The sequence below is a fragment of the Ochlerotatus camptorhynchus genome, unplaced genomic scaffold, assembly GCF_037179485.1.
Source record: "Ochlerotatus camptorhynchus isolate MF236.1 unplaced genomic scaffold, CSIRO-AGI_Acam_v1.1 ptg000330l, whole genome shotgun sequence".
Classification (NCBI taxonomy): Eukaryota; Metazoa; Arthropoda; class Insecta; order Diptera; family Culicidae; genus Ochlerotatus; species Ochlerotatus camptorhynchus.
The window spans coordinates 16,632,337-16,654,738 of NW_027040818.1; the positions used below are offsets into that span (position 1 = coordinate 16,632,337).

Genomic DNA, 22,402 nt, shown 5'->3' on the forward strand with positions numbered 1-22,402 from the left:
CTATATAACAACTATACACAAACTATACAAGTGCGACCATGGATGTGGATGTCATAGTTTGTCATCCAAGTGTGTCCGCGGCATTACTTCCTCACGGTTCACTGTATTGATTAAGAAATTTGAACTGGGAAAGAATGGCTTTTACTCTATAAGAATTAATTTAATAAGTAAAGCTAAAAGTTAGCACAAAGGAAAATTAATTAAAATATAAAGATAAAGAAGGATTAGTGGTTACCATTCAATCCCACTACCTTAATTTCTTATCCTTGACAAATACCACACATTTCTCGCCAAGTCAACCAGTGCTTGGCAGTACCCTCTCAGATTCCAATCAATTGTTCTGGAATTAAAGGCATCCACTAGTTAAGCAACTCTGCATACTTATAATCTTAGAAAAAAGACTTTGTTTTGAAAAGGGCTAGGTTTTGTTTCTTATCGCAAAATATTACTCTCGTATTTCTTTTATGTTGTCATAAGGGTGACCATTTCTATGTGAGGGTGGGTCTAATAATCGTTTTTTTTTTCAAAAATGACGTTTTTCATAACTTTATTCATTCATTCATAACTTTTGAACCACTAGGCCGATTTCAAAGATCAAAATATCAAATGGAAGGTTATTAAAAATACTTCTAAGAAATAATATATTGATTTGTTTGGGAGTTTGTATTGGGACATTGACTATGTTCGTTTTAGATGGTTTTCATGGTTTGTAGACAGAGAGCGCAATATGTTTTTATATTTTAACTTGAAAATTTAGACGTTTTTACATTTCATATCAAAAAATCAGTAGAGTGTTTTTTTTTTCGTTTATGAGTTATATTTTTATAAAGTTTGCCACTGAAAATTCCCATAATAAACTGTCAGTCTTTGCTAGAAGAAACGATTTTTCGGCGGTGCCGTAAACGCCAATACTTTGCCTATCCAAGACGTCGCAAGTTTTCATGAGTCTCAAAAATAAAGTTTTTTTTTTCTTATTGTCACCGATGTCAGCAATCAATAGATGGTTCCCGATTATCATCCTTCTGGAATTCATTGTGTAGATTATGCCTAACGTCCATTATGCCTAACTTCCATTATGCCTAACTTCCTTTATGCCTAACGACCGTATGCCTAACGTCGTGCATCCCTTGATTATAACAGTGTGCGAATTATTCAGCTCAATTAGATTTTTTTTCAACTAGTTCGTTTATTTACTAGGCTCAGTTGAGTGTGACACTTTGCGGAGCCAAAATCAGTAATGTTTGAATTTACATTTTAAATAGCAGTAGTTCTAGGTTAGTATTGGGTACCAATTACTCGTGGCGGGCTCGAGGTTAATGGGTAACAATTTCGATTGGAAGGAGCTAGGTAGGAAACTGGTTTCTGAAGCCTCCTTCAGATACTACTCTCGGACGGTTTACCAAATCCTGACTGGGCAGGGGCAAGTAGCACAGGACCAGGAGGATAATAAGACTGGGACACAATGGCGGGAAATTGTTTGGAAAGGAGGGGATGGTCACATCAAACTCTAACATCAGACAAACAAAGGAATTCGTATATCGCTAGCATGTAGGGAAGATCACGTGTTCCCAATACATCTCTTACTTCACGGAAGGGTTGTCTACCTCGGGCCACTAGGGTATCCAATAGTCGTGCTCTGGAGGCGTCATTACCCGGGCAATACCAAACTGCGTGATCGATGTCATCATAACCGGTTCTGCCCCTACATATATTGCCGTCAACGAGGTTTATTCTGTAGCGAGTAGTGGTTGGACATAAGTCTTGACATCACGCGAATGAATCCCCGACTTACATCCAGACCTTTGAACCACGCTCTTGAAGAAACATTTGGAATAATGGAATGTAGCCACCGCCCAAGAGAATTACTTGTCCAATCGTTTATCGCCGATTAAAGAGAACTCTGACGTACTAATGGGAAAAATTCATCATGTGAAATTCTTCTATCATAAATCTCGCCTTGTTGTGCGCCCACCTTTGCGAGAGAGTCTGCCTTCTCATTGACTGGGATTGAGCAATGTGAGGGGACCCATACAAAGGTAATCCTATATGATCTTTCGACCAGCATAATTAATCTGCTCCCTTACCTTTGAAAGGAAATAAGATGAGTACCTACCTTGTTTCATCGACCGAATCGAACTGAGACTATCCGAGAAGATGAAGTAATGGTCTATGGGCAGTTCGGAAATCATCCCCAATGCGAAGTTGATTGCTGCTAGCTCAGCAACATAAACGGAACAAGGTTCCTGAAGTTTCCGAAAGGCGGTTGAGTATTCATTGAAGACGCCGAAGCCAGTGGATCCATCAATGCGTGATCCATAAGTGAAAAATCTTCTATTGCAATTGACTTGTTGGTACTTTTCAGCAAAAATGCGGGGAATTGAGATAGGTCGAAGTTGATCTGGAACTCCTTGAATAGCTTGTTTCATGGAGAGATCATATTCAATGGGGGAACTGTAGTTAGTAAAGCATACACGAGAGGGGTAATAGCAAGGAAGGCTAATATCCGATGACATATAATTAAGATAGATTCGCACAAATCTAGACTGGATGCTCAATTCGAGCATTTCTTCGAAGTTTTCAATCACAAGGTTGTTACTGACACTACATTTAATCAATATTCTTAATGAGAACTCCCAGAAACGGTTCTGCAGGGGTTTTACGCCCGCTAGGACCTCTAGGCTCATATTGTGTGTTGAATGCATACAGCCAAGGGCAATACGTAAACAACGATATTGAATGCGTTCCAATTTGATTAGGTGGCTGCTTCTTGCTGAGAGGAAGCAAAAAGATCCATACTCAAGAACTGAAAGAATAGTCGTTTTATATAGTTTAATGAAGTCTTCCGGGTGAGCACCCCACCATGTCCCGGAAATTGATCGTAGAAAGTTGATCCTTTGTTGACCCTTTTGTTTCAAATACGTAATGTGGGTACCCCAAGTGCATTTTGAATCAAACCAGACTTCAAGGTATTTGAAGGTTAAAGATTGGGTAATGTCTCTGCCCAAAAGATTTAGACGCAGTTGGGCTGGAAACCACTTCCTTGCAAACACTACCAATTCAGTTTTTTGCGGTGAAAACTCGATCCCTAAATTTCTTGCCCAGAAAGACAGATTATTTAGGGAATTTTGCAATGGTCTTTGCAAGATTTCCGCACGTGGACCTCTCATGGAAACCACGGCATCGTCTGCAAGCTGTCTAAGCGTGCATAGATTATCTAAGCAGTTATCAATATCTTTGACATAGAAATTATAAAGCAAGGGACTTAAACATGAACCTTGGGGTAAGCCCATGTAGCTAATTCTAGAAGTTGTCAGTTTCAGTTCCTGACAGCAAATTATACAAGAAATTATTCAAAATACCGGGTAATCCACTACCGTGCAAATTGTCTGACAGTATGTCTATGGAAACCGAATCAAATGCGCCCTTAATATCGAGAAAGACTGAAGCCAATTGCTCCTTGTGCGCAAAGGCCAGTTGAATATCAGATGAAAGCATCGCTAGACAATCGTTTGTTCCTTTACTCTTTCGGGAACCAAATTGCGTATTTGAAAGTAGATTGTTTGATTCAACCCAATGGTCAAGTCTTAATAGGATCATTTTTTCTAAAAATTTCCTGAGGCATGATAACATAGAGATTGGACGGTAACAATTGTGATCAGACGCTGTTTTCCCAGGCTTTTGAATAGCTATTACTTTAACCTGTCGCCATGCTGGTGGAACTATATTGAATTCCATAAATGAATTATATAGGTTAAGTAATCGTCTTTTAGCGATATCGGGGAGGTTTTTTAGAAGGTCGAATTTGATCATATCGCTTCCCGGAGCAGAGTTATTCGATGAAAGAAATGCCATTGAAAATTCCAGTATTGTGAATGGTTCATCCAGAGAACCGTTACTTCGGGCTGTATCCCGTAAAGTTGGTTGTGCTGGAACAGAATCTGAACAAACCTTTTTAGCGAAGTCGAATATCCATTGGGAGGAGTATTATTCACTCTCATTGGAAGATGAGCGGTTTCGCATATAGCGAGCCTTTTTCCAAAGCGTTGTCATCGAGGTTTCTCTAGAAAGTCCCTCGATAAAAGTACGCCAGTAATTTCGTTTCTTTCCTTTAAGAAAGTTTTTAAGCTTTTTTTCAAGCTTTAGATACTTTTCAAAAAGCTCAGATCTTTCATGTCTACGATAATCTTTAAAGGCATCGGATTTCTTAAGATACAACTTTGTGCATTCGTCATCCCATCCAGGGGTGGCGGGTCAATTTTGAGGGATGCACTTGGAACACGTCGTTTCTGAGCTTCTAATGCGCTTTTGTAGATTAGTTCGGTAAAGAAACGATACTCTTCCAGTGGTGGTAGAGGATCGGTAGAATCAATACCAAGAGTTACCGCCGATACAAATTTTTGCCAATCAATGTTCCTCGTGAGGTCAAAAGGAACTTGAATTGATTGATCTGTTTTTAGACGACCACTTTTGATTGAAATAATAATTGGCAAGTGATCACTACCATGGGGATCATTGATAACCTTCCACAGACAATCTAATGATAGTGTGTTAGAGCACAAAGATATGTCAAGACGGCACTCTCGAGCAGAAGGGTTTGCTATACGTGTTGCTTCACCAGTGTTCAAGATAGTCAAGTTGAAATCGTCGCACAAATCATAGAAAATACCCGCTCTATTGTCATCGTATGATTCGCCCCAACCAGTACCGTGTGAGTTCATATCGGCCAGTATTAGAACTGGAGATGGAAGGATATTAACTGAACTCCAAAGCTGACGGCGGCTTATGGAAGTCCTAGGAGGGACATATACAGAAGCTATGCAAAGATCTTTGTTCTTCACAATTATTTGGCTAGCGACAATTTCAATGCCTGAAATTATTGGGATTGAGATTTTAACGAAGGAGTAGCACTTTTTGATCCCCAAAAGTACGCCACCATATGAATCATCTCAGTCCAGGCGAATAGTGTAAAAATCGTGGAAGTTTAGTTCATCTTCAGAGGAAAGCCAAGTTTCACAGAGTGCAAATATATCACAATCAGAATTGTGAATCAAATACTTGAACGAGTCTAATTTACGTATTAAACTACGACAGTTCCATTGTAATAAAGTGATCATATCTTGATCCTTACTCGACGAATTATCCATCGAAAGATATGAATTCACCAATGAGGGGCCATGGTACAGTCAATTGCTTGAAGTAGTTTCCGTCAATAAGCCCTCGAAGTGGCGATTCGTCGGGAAAGCCGAGGGCATTCAAAATTAGCTCAATTAGATGTCTTCACATGTCTTAACTACTACTTTTGAAGGGGTGAGGGTTGTAAATCGTCTCCTTTGTAGAATTCTCGCTTTTTTATCAGGTCTTTCTGTCTAGGGCCAAGGTAGCAGAGGAGTGCGAATCGGATAGGAAACGGGAGCTGCACGATAGCAAGGTCTCCCCAAAGTCCACAAACCGGGGAATGAAATGCGAACTTCATTTCACCCAGATGTTTGGTCTCTAATTTCAATTTGACCTTCTGTCCATTCGTCTTTTTGACCTTTCGACCTTTTGTCATAGATTCTCATTAACAAACCTCGCTGAGCTGCACCGGTGGTGTAGGGAAGTTAAAGTCATTGGTCTCCGGTCGATAGGTAGCGTTCATGTGTGGGTGTTGCCTTCCTTGCGTCGGTTGCATTGGTGCTTAGTACGGAAATCAAGATCGACGGAAAACAAATCAAGGAAAAACAAACAAACCCCACTGCGTGCTAAGATGCTCGCAAAATCATCTTTCTCGCATCTACCATCTTCCATCTACCATCGCTGTACACCTACCAAGTAACAACTCAAGCTGAACACTGAATAGTAAGAACAGAAGTTGATTATTGGTTGATTTAAGGTGTACAAAGCTGATTAACACCAGGCTCACCATTTGCTCACTTCACCAGATAGAAAATTACTGTGGTCGACAAAGTTGTTCAGGATATTAACAACTTTTTGCTCGTGGCCAGTTATTCAAAATTTTCTCGCTACGTAGCGCTAGTGAAATGTGAAATTCTCGCATGTGATATATCTCGAGAACAAACGAAGCCTGTTCCTGGCACTACCATACGCAAACGTGCTCCCACTGTGTGGTGGGACCAGGAATGCACCGACGTGAATAACGAGAAGTCTACCGCGTTTAAACAGTTTCGTAAATACGGTTCCCGCGAATACTTTTAGCGGTATACGGAGCTAGAGGATAAGTTTAAGAGCTTGGTCAGGGCCAAAAAACGCGGTTACTGGCGTCGGTTCGTCGAAGGGCTATCGCGAGAGACTTCCATGCAAACGCTCTGGAATGTCGGCAGGAGAATGCGTAACGCGGCATCGTCGGTCAACGAGGACAACGAGTACTCTAACAAGTGGATTTTCGACTTCGCGCGTAAGGTTTGTCCCTATTCGGTTCCGGTTCGATGCAACACTCGCGATCCGCCGCTGGAAAACGATGACATGGACTCCCCGTTTTCGATGGTAGAATTCTCAATTGCTCTTCTTTCATGCAATAACTCGGCTCCGGGAATTGATCGAATCAAGTTCAACCTGCTCAAGAACCTCCCAGAAGTCACAAAGAGGCGATTGTTGAACTTGTTCAATCGATTCCTTGAGCTCAACGTTGTTCCGGATGATTGGAGACAAGTGAGAGTTATCGCCATCCAGAAGCCCGGTAAACCCGCGTCGGATCATAATTCGTACCGTCCCATCGCGATGCTGATTCTTCTTCGTCTGGACAAGTGGGTCGAGGCGAATGGTTTACTCTCAGATACGCAATTTGGATTTCGTAGGGGAAAAGGGACGAACGACTGCCTTGCGTTGCTTTCAACTGAAATACAATTAGCCTATGCTGAAAAACAGCAGATGGGTTCAGTTTTCTTGGACATTAAAGGGGCGTTTGATTCTGTTTGCATCAACATCTTTTCGGACAAACTCCATGCGAGGGGCTTTCTCCGATTATCAACAATTTCCTGTTTAATTTGTTGTCCGAGAAACGAATGAGCTTCTCTCATGGCAACTCGGAAATTGCACGAATCAGCTACATGGGTCTTCCACAAGGCTCATGTTTAAGTCCCCTCCTGTACAATTTCTATGTCAAAGACATTGATGATTGTCTGACCGAAAATTGCACGCTAAGGCAGCTTGCAGATGACGGCGTGGTTTCCATGGTTGGACCAACAGCACCGGACCATTGCAAGATACCTTGGATAATTTGTCTACTTGGGCAATGAATCTGGGTATCGAATTCTCTCCGGAGAAAACAGAGATGGTTGTTTTTTCTAGGAAGCTTTATCCAGCACAGTTTTAGCTTCAACTTATCGGTAGAACAATTACTCACAGCATGTCGTTTACGTACTTAGGTGTCTGGCTCGATTCCAAGTGCACTTGCCAACTGGCAACAAAAGTGGAATGATGGTGATCTGGGAAGATGGCTACATTCTATTGTCCCACAGGTGTCGATCAAACCCTGGTTCAAAGGGTTGGATATGAGTCGTGATTTTATTCGTGTAATGTCCAGGCTCATGTCCAATCACTGTTCATTAAACGCCCACCTCTTCCGTATTACGCTTACCGACAGCAACTTGTGTACCAGTGGAAACGGTTATCACGACATCGAGCATGTTGTTTGGTCCTGCTCCTTGCATCATGAGGCGAGATCCGTTCTGTGTGATTCCCTTAGGGTCCGAGGAAAACAACCCTCTAAGCCAATTAGAGACGTCTTGGCTTGCCGTGATATCGACTATATGATGCTTATTTACGACTTTCTCAAAGCTGTTGATGTATGTGTTTAATGTTTTGTGTTTTAGTCATCCTTTACGTTTAAGTTTTAAATTAGTTCAAAATGCTTTCCCTTGTCCTCCCTCCAAATGATCAATAAATGTAATCCCTAATCTCGAGACTACAAATGGTGAGTCGACAAACTGGAAGGAGTGTTGTCCCAACAGCTCTGGTCCTCACAAGTTCCTACCTCACGCTTCCACGGGTCAGCCGATGACAAAGACCGCCAGCAAAAGATGCTGGTAGCGTAGCCTGGGCAATGTCACCACGATAAAAACATGGATCCGGATCGTGGTGATAGCAAAGTGAGGAGGTGCGACCCTCGAGCGTCTGTTCACCATGGAGGTGCGGCTCAAACAGCGTCTGTCTCGGAGCGAGCGGCTGAATAAGAAATGCTGTATCACGTCAGCTACACCTAAGGTGGCAGCCCCACCAACATGATGTAGGTATCGCGACCCCGGTAAGGTAGCATACTGAAACCCCCAACATTACTCAGAAAAACGAAGAAAGAGAAAACAACGAACGGAATTTTCGGCAACCGACCCGGCAACGAAATAAGGACAATGAATGGAAACTCGGTACTTGGAATGTCAGAACCTTAAATGAACCTGGACGAGCGGGCCTTTTGGCTCGTGAACTGGAAAAAGTGAATGTGAGCGTAGCTGCTATTCAGGAAGTACGGTGGCCTAGATCCGGAGAACGTGAATTCCGGGCGGTGGATCCCATCGCCAACACTTCCTTCAAGTATCATATCTATCACAGCGGTGGCGATAGGGTAGAACATGGAGTAGGGTTCATAGTGATCGGGAAGCAGATGAAGCGTGTTATGCGGTGGAGACCGGTAAGCGACCGCATCTGTGTATTAAGGATTCGGGGCAAATTCTTCAACTACAGCCTGATCAACATCTATGCGCCAACCAACGATAAATCCGATGACGTGAAGGACGCGTTTTATGACAGTCTCGATAAAACTTATGATGAGTGCCCAAAACACGACGTGAAGATTGTAATCGGAGATGCAAATGCGCAGGTCGGGAGGGAAGATTTCTTTCGTCCAATCATTGGTACAGAGAGCCTACATACAGTAACCAATGATAACGGCCTGAAACTGATAAACTTCGCCGCTGCTAGAGGTATGGCCATCAGTAGCACCTACTTTGCACGCAAGAATATCCGAAAGCACACCTGGAGACACCCAAATGGCGAAACTTGCACCCAGATCGATCACATGTTGGTGGATGGCCGGCACTTCTCAGATGTCATTGATGTAAGGACTTTTAGGGGGCCTAACATTGACTCAGATCATTATCTTGTTGTCTGCAAAATTCGGGCGCGTCTATCGACCGTTACGAATTCAACGAACCGGAGATCGATGCGTTTCAATATCCATCACTTGTCAGTAGAAGGTGTTGCTGCAGAGTACCGCCAGAAGCTTGATGAGCGGATTAGCGAAATCAACGTGAACGAGGACCTCAACAATCTGTGGAACACAATCCACGGAGCGGTGAACACAACAGCACAAGAAGTGATAGGTACAGCTCAAAGACGACCACGTAATGGCTGGTTTGATGAGGAGTGCCAGAGGTTGACGGATGAGAAGAACGTTGCCAGAAGCCGGATGTTAGTGTCTGGTACCCGGCTGAACAGAGAGCGGTACAAGGTAGCAAGGGCAGCTGAGAAACGAACCCACCGCAGAAAGAAAAGGTAGTACGAAGAACGCGTGATTGCTGAGGCGCAAGAAAGTATGGAACAGAACGATATGCGAAGGTTCTACGCGACTGTCAATGGTGTGCGGAGTAAAACAGCGCCATCTCCCGCCATGTGCAATGACCTTGAGGGGAATTTGCTGACAGATAAAACAATGGTGGCTGCCAGGTGGAAAGAACATTTTGAGACATTGTTGAATGGAGAGAGTGAGGGAGTACCGAGGAACAGAGTAAACATCGCAGACGACGATCAAGCTGTGGAGCCTCCAACGCTAGACGAGGTTAAAAAGGCAATACGTGAGCTGAAAAACAATAAGGCTGCTGGGAAGGACGAGCTCCCGGCCGAACTTTTCAAACACGTAAGTGAGCAGCTGCATCAAGCAATCCACCGTATTCTAACGAAGATATGGGAGGACGAAGAACTGCCTGCTAGCTGGTTGGATGGCATCATTTGCCCATTATTCAAAAAAGGGCACAGACTCGAGTGCGCCAATTATCGAGAAATAACTCTTCTGAATTCGGCGTACAAAATACTGTCACGCGTTCTGTTTAACAGATTGAGACCGCTTGAGGAGTCCTTCGTCGGTGAATACCAGGCTGGTTTTCGTGAGGGCCGATCAACGACGGATCAAATGTTTACCCTGCGTCAAATCCTTGATAAATTCCGGGAGTACAACTTGCAGACTCACCATCTGTTTATTGATTTCAAAGCAGCATACGATTCAGTGAAGAGAAATGAGCTTTGGCAGATTATGCTAGAACATGGTTTTCCGGCGAAACTAATTAGACTGATTCGCGCAACGCTAGATGGATCGAAATCAAGTGTAAGGGTTGCAGATGAGATTTCGACCTCGTTCGTGACCTTAGATGGATTGAAGCAGGGTGATGCACTTTCAAACTTACTGTTCAACATTGCTCTTGAAGGAGCGATTAGGAGAGCTGGTGTGCAGAGGAACGGTACCATCATCACACGATCGTACATGCTCCTTGCCTTTGCGGACGACATCGATATCATCGGAATTGACCGTAGAGCAGTGGAAGAGGCGTTTGTACCTTTTAAGAGGGAGACGGCGAGGATTGGGCTCACGATAAGTTCTACCAAAACGAAGTACATGGTAGCCGGTAGACAGCGTGGGAGCAATAGTGGTGTTGGTAGTGTAGTGTTGTTAGATGGTGAACAATTTGAGGTAGTGGAAGAATTTGTGTATCTTGGAACACTAGTGACATGCGATAATGATGTTACCTGCGAGGTGAAGAGACGTATTGCAGCTGCAAACAGGGCCTTTTACGGATTACGTAGCCAGCTGAAGTCCCGTAGCCTGCAAACGAAAACGAAATTAAGGTGCTGCGAACAATACTCGGCGGTAAACAGGAGAATGGCATCTGGCGGCGTCGCATGAATCACGAGTTGTACCAAGTGTATAACGGTACGGATATAGTGAAGCTTATAAAACACGGCAGACTACGGTGGGCTGGGCATGTAGTGCGGATGCCGGAAGAACGACAAGCAAATATTATATTCAGCAGAGAACCCGGTAGAGGTCGTCGACTCCGGGGTAGACCTCGGACACGTTGGCTATTTGCAGTTAAGGAGGACATCAGGTCGGCTAAACGTTCATGGCGACTGGAAGCGATTGGCTCAGGACCGAGTCCAATGGAGAAGAGTACTTCGTTCGGCGTTGAATCAACCTGGCGATTCGTAGCCCATCAAGTATCAAGTATCAATCTCGAGTAAACCGCGAGTAATCGGCCCCCGTTCTACTAACATTAGTTGTAAGAAAATGATATTCACACACAATCATGTAAAAAATATTTGACTCCACAAAGCTAACGCATTTGAGCCTTGACAAATAAATGGCTTAAAAAAAATATCTCGAGATCCTGACCAGATAGAAAGTTACTGTCTTGAACAAAGTTGTTCAGGAGGTTAAAGCCTATTTTTTTGAGCACAATGTTTCAGAATTTTCTCACTACGCGGCGTTAGTATGCACGTGAAATTTTCACGTATAAAATATCTCGAGATCCTGACCAAACTGAAAGTAACTGTCTTCGGCAAAGTTGTTCAGGAGGTCAAGGTCTTTTGGCTGGTAAACAGTAGTTCAGAATTTTCTCACTGCGCTGCAATCTGAATTTTCTCGTTAGCACGTGCAATCCTCATATATGCTACAGCTCAAGATCCCAAACAGCTAGAAAATTACTGTCTTCGGCAAAGTTGTTTAGGAGATCAAAGCTAGTTCAGAATATTTTCAGTATGCGGCGCTAGTGTGCATGTAAAACATTTGTATGTGCTATAGCTTAAGGTCAGGAAGTAACTGTCATCGTTGAAGTTGTAAATGTGGCAAAGGTCTTCCGGATGGTGAGTTGATTAGTTCAGAATTCTTTCGCTTTGCTGCGTTAGCATACATGTAAATTGTAAAGTATATTGAATCAAATGCAGTTTTATTATTTGGATGTGAAAAGGAACTAGATACCTCCATTATACCCAATATAGGTTTAGAAGTCATGAATATAGTTCGATGTGATCATATTATTTCAATTGGTACCTTATTTAGTGCGACACCTCGAGCCACATATTGTTTTTATTTATTATTGTTTTTTTTTCTCTTCTAACGTAACATATTATAAACAGATTTTCTCTACACATCATATTTACAACCTTATCAACTAATCATCTTCATAAGCATCATCTGTTGCACAGCTGCTGCACAGCGTTGTAGCCGTAGCGTGTTGTTTACATGTAAATCCTCTGCATCTACCACACATGAGAGTTGTAGAGGTGTTTCGGGTACGTCCGCAGGTTTTACATGTTCCCTTCCTTTTTTCGCAGATGACTTCTCTTCTGTACTTCCATGATCGTTTGTTGGCACAAATGCATGCAAGAAGGATTTAACGTCTTTTGGGAGACTTTGGATAGCCACCCTCGAGATTAATTGTAATAACACATTTGCATGTTTTTTTTAGGGTGTCCTTAAACTTATGATCGGAAGTGTACGGTCTTATAAATTTCTCCATTCAACTGAGCAAAAGTGCCTCACTCTCTTAGTTAGTCTCGTTGTCCGTGCATACGCAAATACAGGATTTTTTTTTGTTTTAGACCCCTCGATAAGACATTTTGAAATAAGCCTAAAATGAAAGGGAGACTCTAAACATTCATTTGGTGGAAGTTTCAGCGATATTGATCTTTTAAGATAATGTTTTATAATTTTAAGGATTTAAGGTATACAAGTGGAACGACTCACCCCAATTCATGTTTCCACAAATCTGCATGAAAATGTTCACCAGTTAAAGAAATCCAGAATATATTTGTCTTATCAAACTTAGGCTGATATAAATTGTGATTTCATTTTATGATATTTGATATGCGAGAATTGCCCGCCAAGTTTTGAGAAATTTTTTAACTACTATTCATCAGCCAAAAGATCTTTACCTCGTTAACAGCTTTGCCAAATACAGTATTTTTCTAGCTATTCAGGATCTCGAGATATTATACAGGGTGCGTGACGAATTTTTGCAGTAAATTTCAAATAGTAATTTCTCATGCTTGTGCATCATGATTTAGATATATTTGGCAGCACTGGATAGCTTATACTGTTAGGTGTAAGATTTAAACAAACAATGTTGAGTAAACGTAAAGATGTCGAAACAAGAGAGCAATCTGTCAGCGGTTTTCGCTTTGTTGCGCGCCGGAGTATGCATGAAAGAAATAATTCGGTCGGTAAATGTGTCTGAAAGAACGGTGTATAATATTAAAAAAAGGCTTGGGAAAGTGATAAGACGGAGCACCTGCTCATACTGCTAATAAAGCACAGAAATGGCTTACGGAAAATATTTCGTAAATTTGGGAGGAAGAAATTTGGCCCCCAAGCAGTCCCGATATCAATCCGTTGGATTATTTTGTATAGGGCGTCGTCCAACGGGATACCAATAGAACCCCTCACACCACACTTAAGTCGCTAAAAGCTAAAATCAAGGCAGTGATGACATCTATGGATCAAAACATTTTAAAACTTGCATACTGCAGTTTCCGGAAGCGTCTAACTACAGTCGTCGAAGGGAAGGCAATTTTTTTGAATAAATTTACTTACAACTTCCATATGTTGCGAAAGAAAATAAATCGCACAAAATTCATTGCTAGAATAACTAACTGGTGTATTTTTTCTCAAATATGCCGTTTACTGCAAAAATTCGTCACGCACCCTGTATATGCAAAGATTTCACGTACATCCTAGCGCCGCGTAGTGAGAAAATTCTGTACTGTCGACCAACGAAAAAGTTTTGATGTCCTGGACAACTTTGCCGATGACAGTGTAGCAGGTCTCGAAATATATCTAATGCGAGAATTGCACGTATACACAAGCGTAATGATGTGAAAAAAAAATGAATTTCTGTCCACCAGCCAAAAGGCCTTGGCCCCCTGAACAACTTTGTCCAAGACAGTAACTTTCTATCTGGTCAGGATCTCGAAACAAACCACATGCGAGAATTCCATGTTTATACTAGCGCTACGTAGTGAGAAAATTTTGAACTTCTGTCCACTAGCGAAAAAGTTATGACCACTTGAACAACTTTGTCGACGACAGTAACTTTCTATCTGATCAGAATCTTGAGATATTTTACATGCGAGAATTTCGCGTGTATACTAACGCCACGTAGTGTGAAAATTCTTAACTATTGTGCACCAAGCAATAGGCATTGACCTCATGAACAACTTTTTCGAAGGCAGTATTTTTCTACCTGTTCAGCTATAGCATACACGAGAATTGTACACGTTTACAAGCGCCATGTGGTGAGAAAATTCTTAACTATTGTGCACCAGCCAAAAAATATCTCGACCCCCTGAGCAAGTTTGTCGAAAACAGTAACTTTCTATCTGCTCAGGATCTCGAGCTTTTGTATATGCGAGAATTGCATGTGTATACTAGCACCACGTAGTGAGAAAATTCTAAACAACTGTCCACCAACGAAAAGATCTTGACATCCTGAACAACTTTACCAAAGACATTTACTCTCTATCTGGTTAGGATCTAGTAATGCACGCTATGTCTGAAGGAACTTTTTGTTGCAACATTCATGTACCTCAGATTTTCCTTTACAGGATGTTAGTATTGATCCTTACAATCAAATCTGTGACGGTTTTAAAATATTTCACCTTGGATTTTTTGAGAAAAAGTGTGTTGAAGTTTAAAAAGCCGATTATGTAGGCGTATATGGACTATTGACGATACAAAACTATTACGAATTGAACAAATGCAGTTAAACAAGGTTCAAAAGTTGATTGCATTAATCCAAATGGCATTAAAGAGTTCCCTTTGACTTTCAAGTAAGATCCGTATTGATTAAGTCGACTTTGCGCATAATCAATTAACATTTGTTGCTAGAACAACTTCTTATTTAATTTCTCTTCCCTCATAAGAGTATAAGAAAAAGAAACGAGCAGGACAGTCCGAGGCAGCTACGTAATCTTAGTAGGCATTGATTTTTGTCCTGTTTCGTGTGTTTTTTTTATTGGAGGTATCGTGAAGAAAATCTGGAAAAATTAAAAAAAAAAACCTTATGAAGAAAATAGAGAGTTCGCTTGTTGTGCTTTGAAAAAGTGACTCTGTAAAAAAAATCAAGCCACTTTAGTAGCGAAAGACTTTTACCGGAGTTTAATAAAGGAGATAGTAGGAACCGATAGTTTTGTGTCCCGTACTCAGCAGGTGGTGAAGGTGGCATTTGCCATCAAAACATCCTGAGGCTTGGAAAAATTGCTTGGATTAAAAAAAAATAGATATGTTTGACTCAACGGCGAGATCGAAAATAAATTCTGGCAACCATGACGAATTGGTTTGAAAATCGTTTAACCAATAATGCCTTTTAATACAGGAATGAAACTCACATGAGGTTAGCTACTCTTGCCCAGTAAGTTTAGGTAGTCCTCACCTTGAACTACTACAGAATTGATAGAGCTTCATTGCAATTCCCATATTTTGTCTAACGAAATTTTCAGGAAGGTTCAGCGACTTTCTAGGAAATTCTGCGGACTATAGGGAACTGAAGTGAATTTTAGGAAAGTTCTGCAAACTATAAATAAGTTCCTCCAAAGAAGCAGAGAAATTCAACAACTTTCAGAGAAGTTTATTAAACTTCAGGGAAGTTCTATAAACTTCAGGCAAATTTTTCAAACTTTAAAGTTGTGCGTCGATCTTCAGAGAAGTTCTTTAAACCTCCTGAAAATTCTGCCAAGGTACATTTTGTGAGCTTCAGGGGTGTGTTCAATGTCCTCCTGGTAAGAGGCTGTTCATAAACTACGTAGACTCTTTGGAGGGGGGGGGGGTTGACAAATGTCTACGGTCCATACAAATTTCAAAAAAAAAATCGTAAAGAGTTCTGTGAACTATACCAACATTATATGAATTTCAATGATGCTCTGCAAAAAGTTCTTTAAACGTGAGGAAATTTTTGCAAACTTTAGGATGGTCTGTGAAAATTTTATAACATTAGGAAAGTACTGTGAACTTTAAAAAATAACTTATTATTTCGGGAAAAATATGCCAAACTCAGAAACGTTCAGAGAACGTAAGGAAAGTCAGAAGAATTTCATCGAAGTTCAACGAAATCTAGGAAAAATTTATGAACAGGGATTTGAACTTGAATGTAACTTCTATAAGCTGTCTCATCGGGACAACAATGTCTTAGAAAACAGGTATAATAGTGAGAATTTGTTGCGATATCTCTTTCTCTTTTTTTTCTGCTTCCTTTATTAAATGTGATTGAGGGTATGAGCAGGGTGGAAGGACATAAAAATGAGAATTTGCCACCTAAAAATATATCTTGAGTACGGCTAACACATGTTACATTGCCGTTTACCAGTATAAAAAAATGGTGGGGTTGTGTACAAGACACGACCGCAGGGTTGACGTAGAATACGTTAAGCTGTGTAGTGAAATTCTCGTGCATTTATTTTCTAGATATTGATTTAAAATACAGTAGAAGTAACCTATGTACCAGTAATTAAATTTTAAAGTCAGAGCACAAGCTCGTATACTGGTTATCCCACTTGTTAAATGTTTTGTTAGTATGAATCATAGTTACGTGTCGAACGTATGCAGTTCCAAAGGTTGTTAATAATTAATGTGAACTTCCTACCTCGAGTTGAAGGACCTTATCCAGCGTCCCAACCAGTAGATGGTGACGCATTACCTCTGACTGCTTTTTTGTTGGCCCGATTTAACCGAGCTCTCTCTGCAGTGGTCTTGTGTCGTTTCGGAGAAACGTCTGCCTTCGATCCTTCACGCGCTCCCAGTAATTACGCACGTATTTTGCACTCAAACGTTGAGACATAGCACTGATTCGCTGTTCCACAATTTCTCAATAATTGCTTATTTTACTTCCAAGAAGTTTTTCGTTATCAAATATGCACTTCTGAGAAATAATGCGTGAATTGCAAGTAGTAGATAGAGTTATTTCTCTATTTTGCACGATATATGCCTTTAGATCAACATCCAAAGTCCCTCCCATTTTACATATACTGCACAAAATATACTTTCCAAACCCCGCCCCTGACAGGATTTCCCGCCGTTTTTTGAAAAGGACCAATTGGTTCGATCTTCACATATTTAACATCCTCTCCTCCCTCACTCCACTTCATCGCTGGTTGCCGTCAAGGTGATCATGCCGTCCGCTGATACTTTACCGCTGACTCCTACTCTTTTACCGTCCGTCCGATGCAAAAATGAGCGGATTCACGAATAGCAGCATAAGCTCGACTGCGATAGTGTTCAGCAAAGAGAAATTCCACCTTTTACTGTATTTGCTTCTGCTTCCTACGTCGTTCAAAGCTGTAATGAGCCGAAGAACGACAGCAGCGCTTTTATAATAGCTTCAAAAAATACGTTCAAACAAAACGATGCGCAACCAAATTGTACTTGATTATGAGGACTGGGTTTGAGAAGAACGTTTATTTCATGAAAACAGTGATAAAATTATCACTTTTTATTTGTCCATTTTTAAGACAGTTTTTTTATGAAAAATTGAAAAAAAATTATTGCAACAGCTTACAAAAGGTATTTCCTATCGATTGGTGTATTCGGATTTTAATTTCATCTATAAATGACAAAGCTTATAGCGTTCAAAAAATTACAACTTTTCGTGACGGTTGCAAATTTAGATTTTCGATTTACCCCCAGTACCTTCCCGTAAGACGTAGTCTACGTCAAAAAGGGAGCAGTTTATGAAAATTGAGGTTTAAAAATATCCACAAGAAAGATGTTAACAATAAGTTCAAACCAAAGTCTACAGTCAAAGTTGTGCGGGTGTGTAGATATTTGTAAGAAAAAAAAAAAAAAAAAAAAACACGACAGAAAAAAAAAATCATAAAAATTTGAAAATTATGTCTGACGCAGGTTCTTCCTGGGAAACTTCAGAATCTCTTCAAATTGGGAGATGAAAGTAAGAATTACTGTGTTGCCAAAAGCATTAGAGAGTTAGCAGGCAAAAAACTAGCCTAGGTTAGTTTTTCAAACGTCGAAGGAAGCCCAAAACAGTCAGGAAAAAAGCTATGATTTCTCACGAAGATTTACTCAGCTTTAAGAAAGATCTTAATCTGAGTTCTAATAAGATCGGTATGTAACAGTCATCTTTTTATTACATACCGGCCGTCAAACTATTATACCATACAGCCCGGCCTCAACTCAGCTATGAAGAAAGACAACGCGGCCAAGAATGATCTCAATAACCCAATATGGTGGCTGCCGAAAATGCGACGACAGTTTTTGAAGGATGAAGTTTTGATCATCAGCTAATGAAAAACAACGCATCGCAGTGGTTCAAAAGCTATAATTTTTTGAAAAAAATCATTTTGAAAAAAATAAAAAATAAACGATTTTTTGGACTACCCTAACGATGAAATGGTCCTCCTGATGACAAAATAAAGAAAATATTTTGCGATAACGAACAAAACTACAATTTTTTACCAAATATTAAGAACCACTTTGCAATGGAATGTCTCAATAATAGTAAATTTAGGACTAAACCATTGTTTAATTATTTTATTAATTTTAACATTAGGAGATCATGACAAAGTAACGATATCTGACGGTACCGAAGAGGGAATCTTACAATACCTTAACAGTTTTGTATCATCAATAGTCCGTATACGCCTTTGTAAATAGCTAAGTAAACTTCAAAACACTTTTTCTCAAAAATTCCAAGATGAAATATTTTAAAACCATCATTGTTAAAATCAATACTAACCTCGTGCGAAGAAAAAACTGAGGTCCACGAAAGTTGCAAAAAAAGTGCCTTCAGACATAGCGTGTGATGTATCACATCAGAGAACTTAACATGTATACGAACGCTATCTAGTGAGAAAATTCTGAACTACTGTTCACCAGCGAGAAGGTTATGATCTCCTGAACAGCATTGCCAAAGGGAGTAGCTTCCTATCTTGACAGGATCTCGAGATAGTTTACATGAAAGTTTCACGTATATACTAGCGCCGCGTATTGAGAAAATTTTGAACTATTGTGCACCAAGAAATAAGCTTTGATCTCATGAACAACTTTGTCGACGACAGTAACTTTCTATCTGGTCATGATCTCGAGATATATCATATGCGATAACTTCGCTACGTAGTGAGAAAATTCTGAACTACTCTCCACCAGCAAAAAGGTTATGATATCTAGAACAACATTGCCGAAGACAGTATTTTTCTATCTGGCATGATCCATGTTGTAACCAATTAAGTCAAATCCCTCGTAGTACGGACACCGTTTACGCGGTTTCCATTCACATTTTCTCTATTATCCGCCTTTTTGGGGGTTAACTGTGATAAAAGTTTAACTTGTTTAGTTAAAAACAAGTTTTTTTAAGAAATACCCGTTGGTTTCATATTGATTGGTAGCTCGGCTGCAAAATGGCATTTTCCACTGTTGTACAAAGTACAACGCGCGAGTACTCGTGTTACAAAAGTTGGCGCGAGTAACGGAGGGTTAAGAAAAAAGAGAGTTATGCGCTAGCCTACCGTGGCGGAAGTATACCCAAGTAACAATTTTGGTTTTATGTGGGTTCTGTAGACCATGATTTCAACCCTAATGCTATAAAATCTCTATAAAGCATGCAATGTTACTTGGGAAAGGAACTATAAACGTTCATTCATTGTCATTGAATCGCAGTGGGTAGGATAGTTTCACTGTATTACAATCAAAGTCACAAAGTTACAGACTCATCCGGACAACAATCAACTCCGCTGAACCGCATCAGCAAATTGCTTTTTAAAACTAGCCAACAATTTGCCACATTAACTTAATCCATCCTGATCCGAACAAATTACACCATCTGCCCTGTCTGTGGCGAAAATGTAGCATTGCAGCTCGAGCTTCCAGATTGATTATTCGCATTTATTTCCTTCTCGGAAAGCTTCAGCCCCCCTCCCTAAGGAAATGCAGCCAGTAGTCGTTCAATCAATCCATTCCAATCGAATGCCACCGCCGTTCCTCACCCATCGGTTAATCCGTGGCACTTTTTCATCAATCCCCAGCTGCCTAGTCTGGCATCTCGCTCCTGCTCCTGCCCTGTCCTGATGCTGGTGGTAAACTTTTGTCGCCCTTAAGGCAAATGCGCTCCAGGAAAACTTTTAATTGTTCTTCCACTATACAGACACAATACATCCGGTTAGTCATGGTGAGTGTGTTTGTAAGTTTTCGAAAAGCAGAACAACATCTGGTCCTTCCCCAGTAACCTACAAAAGTAGGTACTACTTGAAGCCGAATCGCACTCTCCCCGTCTGGAGGCGTTGCCAATCTTTGTTTAATTAATTTCCCTGCTGCTGTTGATTCTTTTCTGGAAGCTGTGCTATTTATTAGCAATAAATTCGGGACTTGTTCAAGCTTTTCAACTTTGCAACTGAGGGAAAGGGGGATTTTCGCAATAGGCAACCGGAAGTTATTGTTTCCGAAAAATTTCAGAACAAATAAATGTGGATGGCAGTGGCAGCAGTGGTCAGGGGGAGGCAGGAAATAGTGCAAAAGCGAGGAGAAAGTTTTGCCTCCAAAACTAGGTTATAAATTAGCGTTAACTCAAGTTCGTTTCGAATGGAACAAAAGGGGGGTTGCTCGTTTCTATGGTGCTTTCTTTTCCCATAAGAAAGTATTTGTAACCTTTTAGTATTTCTTCGATGGGATGGAGGAATGGAGGGGATGGATCAGAGAGTGTTCTTCTACATTGGGGTATTCTGTGATGGCTTTTTCAAAAGTAGAAAGTTTTTTTTTTATGTTTTCATAAATGGTTGGAGCATAAGCTGACATATTCAGAGTGATTTTCGATTTGGACGTTATAGCTTTTGTACACAAACACTTCAATCGCCAAATGGTAGAGGAATCATTTCTCACCTGATTGTGTTTTAAGTTTTCGAGATTGAGCTTTTATTCGCAAGAAATTTGCAGTTTACGTGATTGTTTACAAAAGCAATTACGCCCAAATCTCGAATCACTCCGGAAATGCAGAGTGTGTCCATTTTTTGGGATATCTTTTAAACGAAAAACATGATTGAGATGTGCAGAAGAACCCGTAAGCAGAGATAAGAGATGATCCAAAAAACTAATACATGAGCAGATGCTTACATCCACCGTTTCATTATTTGCAATTTTGTTCAACCATCTACTTATGCTTGTTTCGCTTCTTCTAACCCCTTTTTTACCGCCCCTGGAACCCATCGATTCCTAACCATTAAAACAGAGCTTCCTTGCTTCTTTCGCCCCTTCTAGCACTGCCTATGGTTCACGTCCCCGCCCGTCGGGAGGCCTAGGGTCTACCAGTTACCTGATGGATCGGGACACCGGCGATTCCGTCGCAGCCAGCCAGCTACACTCGCCGTCGGATGGTGATGCGGCCCTTGGCGGTGGTGCTCCCGGATCTTCGAGCAGTTCCTCCTCCAACGATATCAACAACGATGGAAACCCCGTCGTCGACGAAAACCCACTGAAGAGCAATGAATCCTAGAGACAGAAAGAGCGAGACGACGCAATGACTAATGGAAACTTAATCCCAGGCTAAACGACAAATGGACTTGATGAAAAATGAACCCAAGATTAAGTTAGTGACGGTGAAAATGAAAAACTCGAATAAATTTAAGAAGAGACGACCATTTCCTTTGTTCTAAGGACACCCAGCGAGATAACTTTTACGACAGGGGCGTAACAAAGTGTATTCTATTTTCTTCCTAAAATGCAATACATGTGTATTTCTCTCTAAATAAATATAACGTAACGGCAAGATTAGTTCTTAAGGTAAGATGTATTTAAGTAAAATGACACATAGCAATAAACAAAGTAACAGAGGAACTAGTTTTCGTCTGCTTTGATGACGGTCAATCGTTTTCCTCGCCCAGTGGACAAATGCCGTCCAGTTCGGGGAAGAGCCGTTGACAAGCGGCGTCAACGGAGTGCCACATTTTGGTTGCGTAACGACGGGCACGGGTGTCTTCGATGAATGATCCGCAACCGTAGCCGATGCAGTTGTCCCGGTAGTGGAAGAGAAGACCCTCCTTCTCCGGGATCCGAAGCTCGTGGGTGTCTGTGATGGGAATGAGAAAGGATGAAGCGTTTGCTAGCCGAGCAAGAACCGATAAGCAACCGATAGCATATGAATATCTTAATTAGGCATGATACCTTATTTTGGTATGGTCGAGGCATAAAATCTTGTTTTGCTTTTAGTTTGCAATCGAAATATTTTGTAAAATATGAAATTAATACGAAAATAACAAAGCGCGATCTATCAGTTGTTATGCAATAGCACTTAACAGAGTTATTAGATGGATATTAAAAAACTACAAGGGACAGCCCTATGGGGTTGTACGCAATGGTGACGTAGGACTACGTGGTCTTATATAATAAATCTTATTTTTAACTGCAGTAGGAGCTTGTGTTTTGTGTAGG

The 22,402-nt window shown here is 40.9% G+C and overlaps 2 protein-coding genes across 3 annotated transcripts in view; one reads left to right on the forward strand and one right to left on the reverse strand.

The window, feature by feature from the left end:
- LOC135708383 (hornerin) overlaps positions 1-21,796 on the forward strand; it is a 173,492-nt gene extending 151,696 nt beyond the window's left edge. For both annotated transcript variants that reach the window (XM_065230471.1, XM_065230472.1), the window contains exon 6: positions 21,233-21,796. In XM_065230471.1, coding sequence (XP_065086543.1) covers positions 21,233-21,467 — 235 coding nt within the window. In that variant the 3' untranslated portion in view covers positions 21,468-21,796. The remainder of the gene's footprint in view (positions 1-21,232) is intronic.
- The window catches only part of LOC135708391 (uncharacterized), a 28,484-nt gene continuing 27,821 nt past the window's right edge, over positions 21,740-22,402 (reverse strand). Inside the window, exon 7 of the mRNA XM_065230482.1 lies at positions 21,740-22,040. Coding sequence (XP_065086554.1) covers positions 21,835-22,040 — 206 coding nt within the window. The 3' untranslated portion in view covers positions 21,740-21,834. The remainder of the gene's footprint in view (positions 22,041-22,402) is intronic.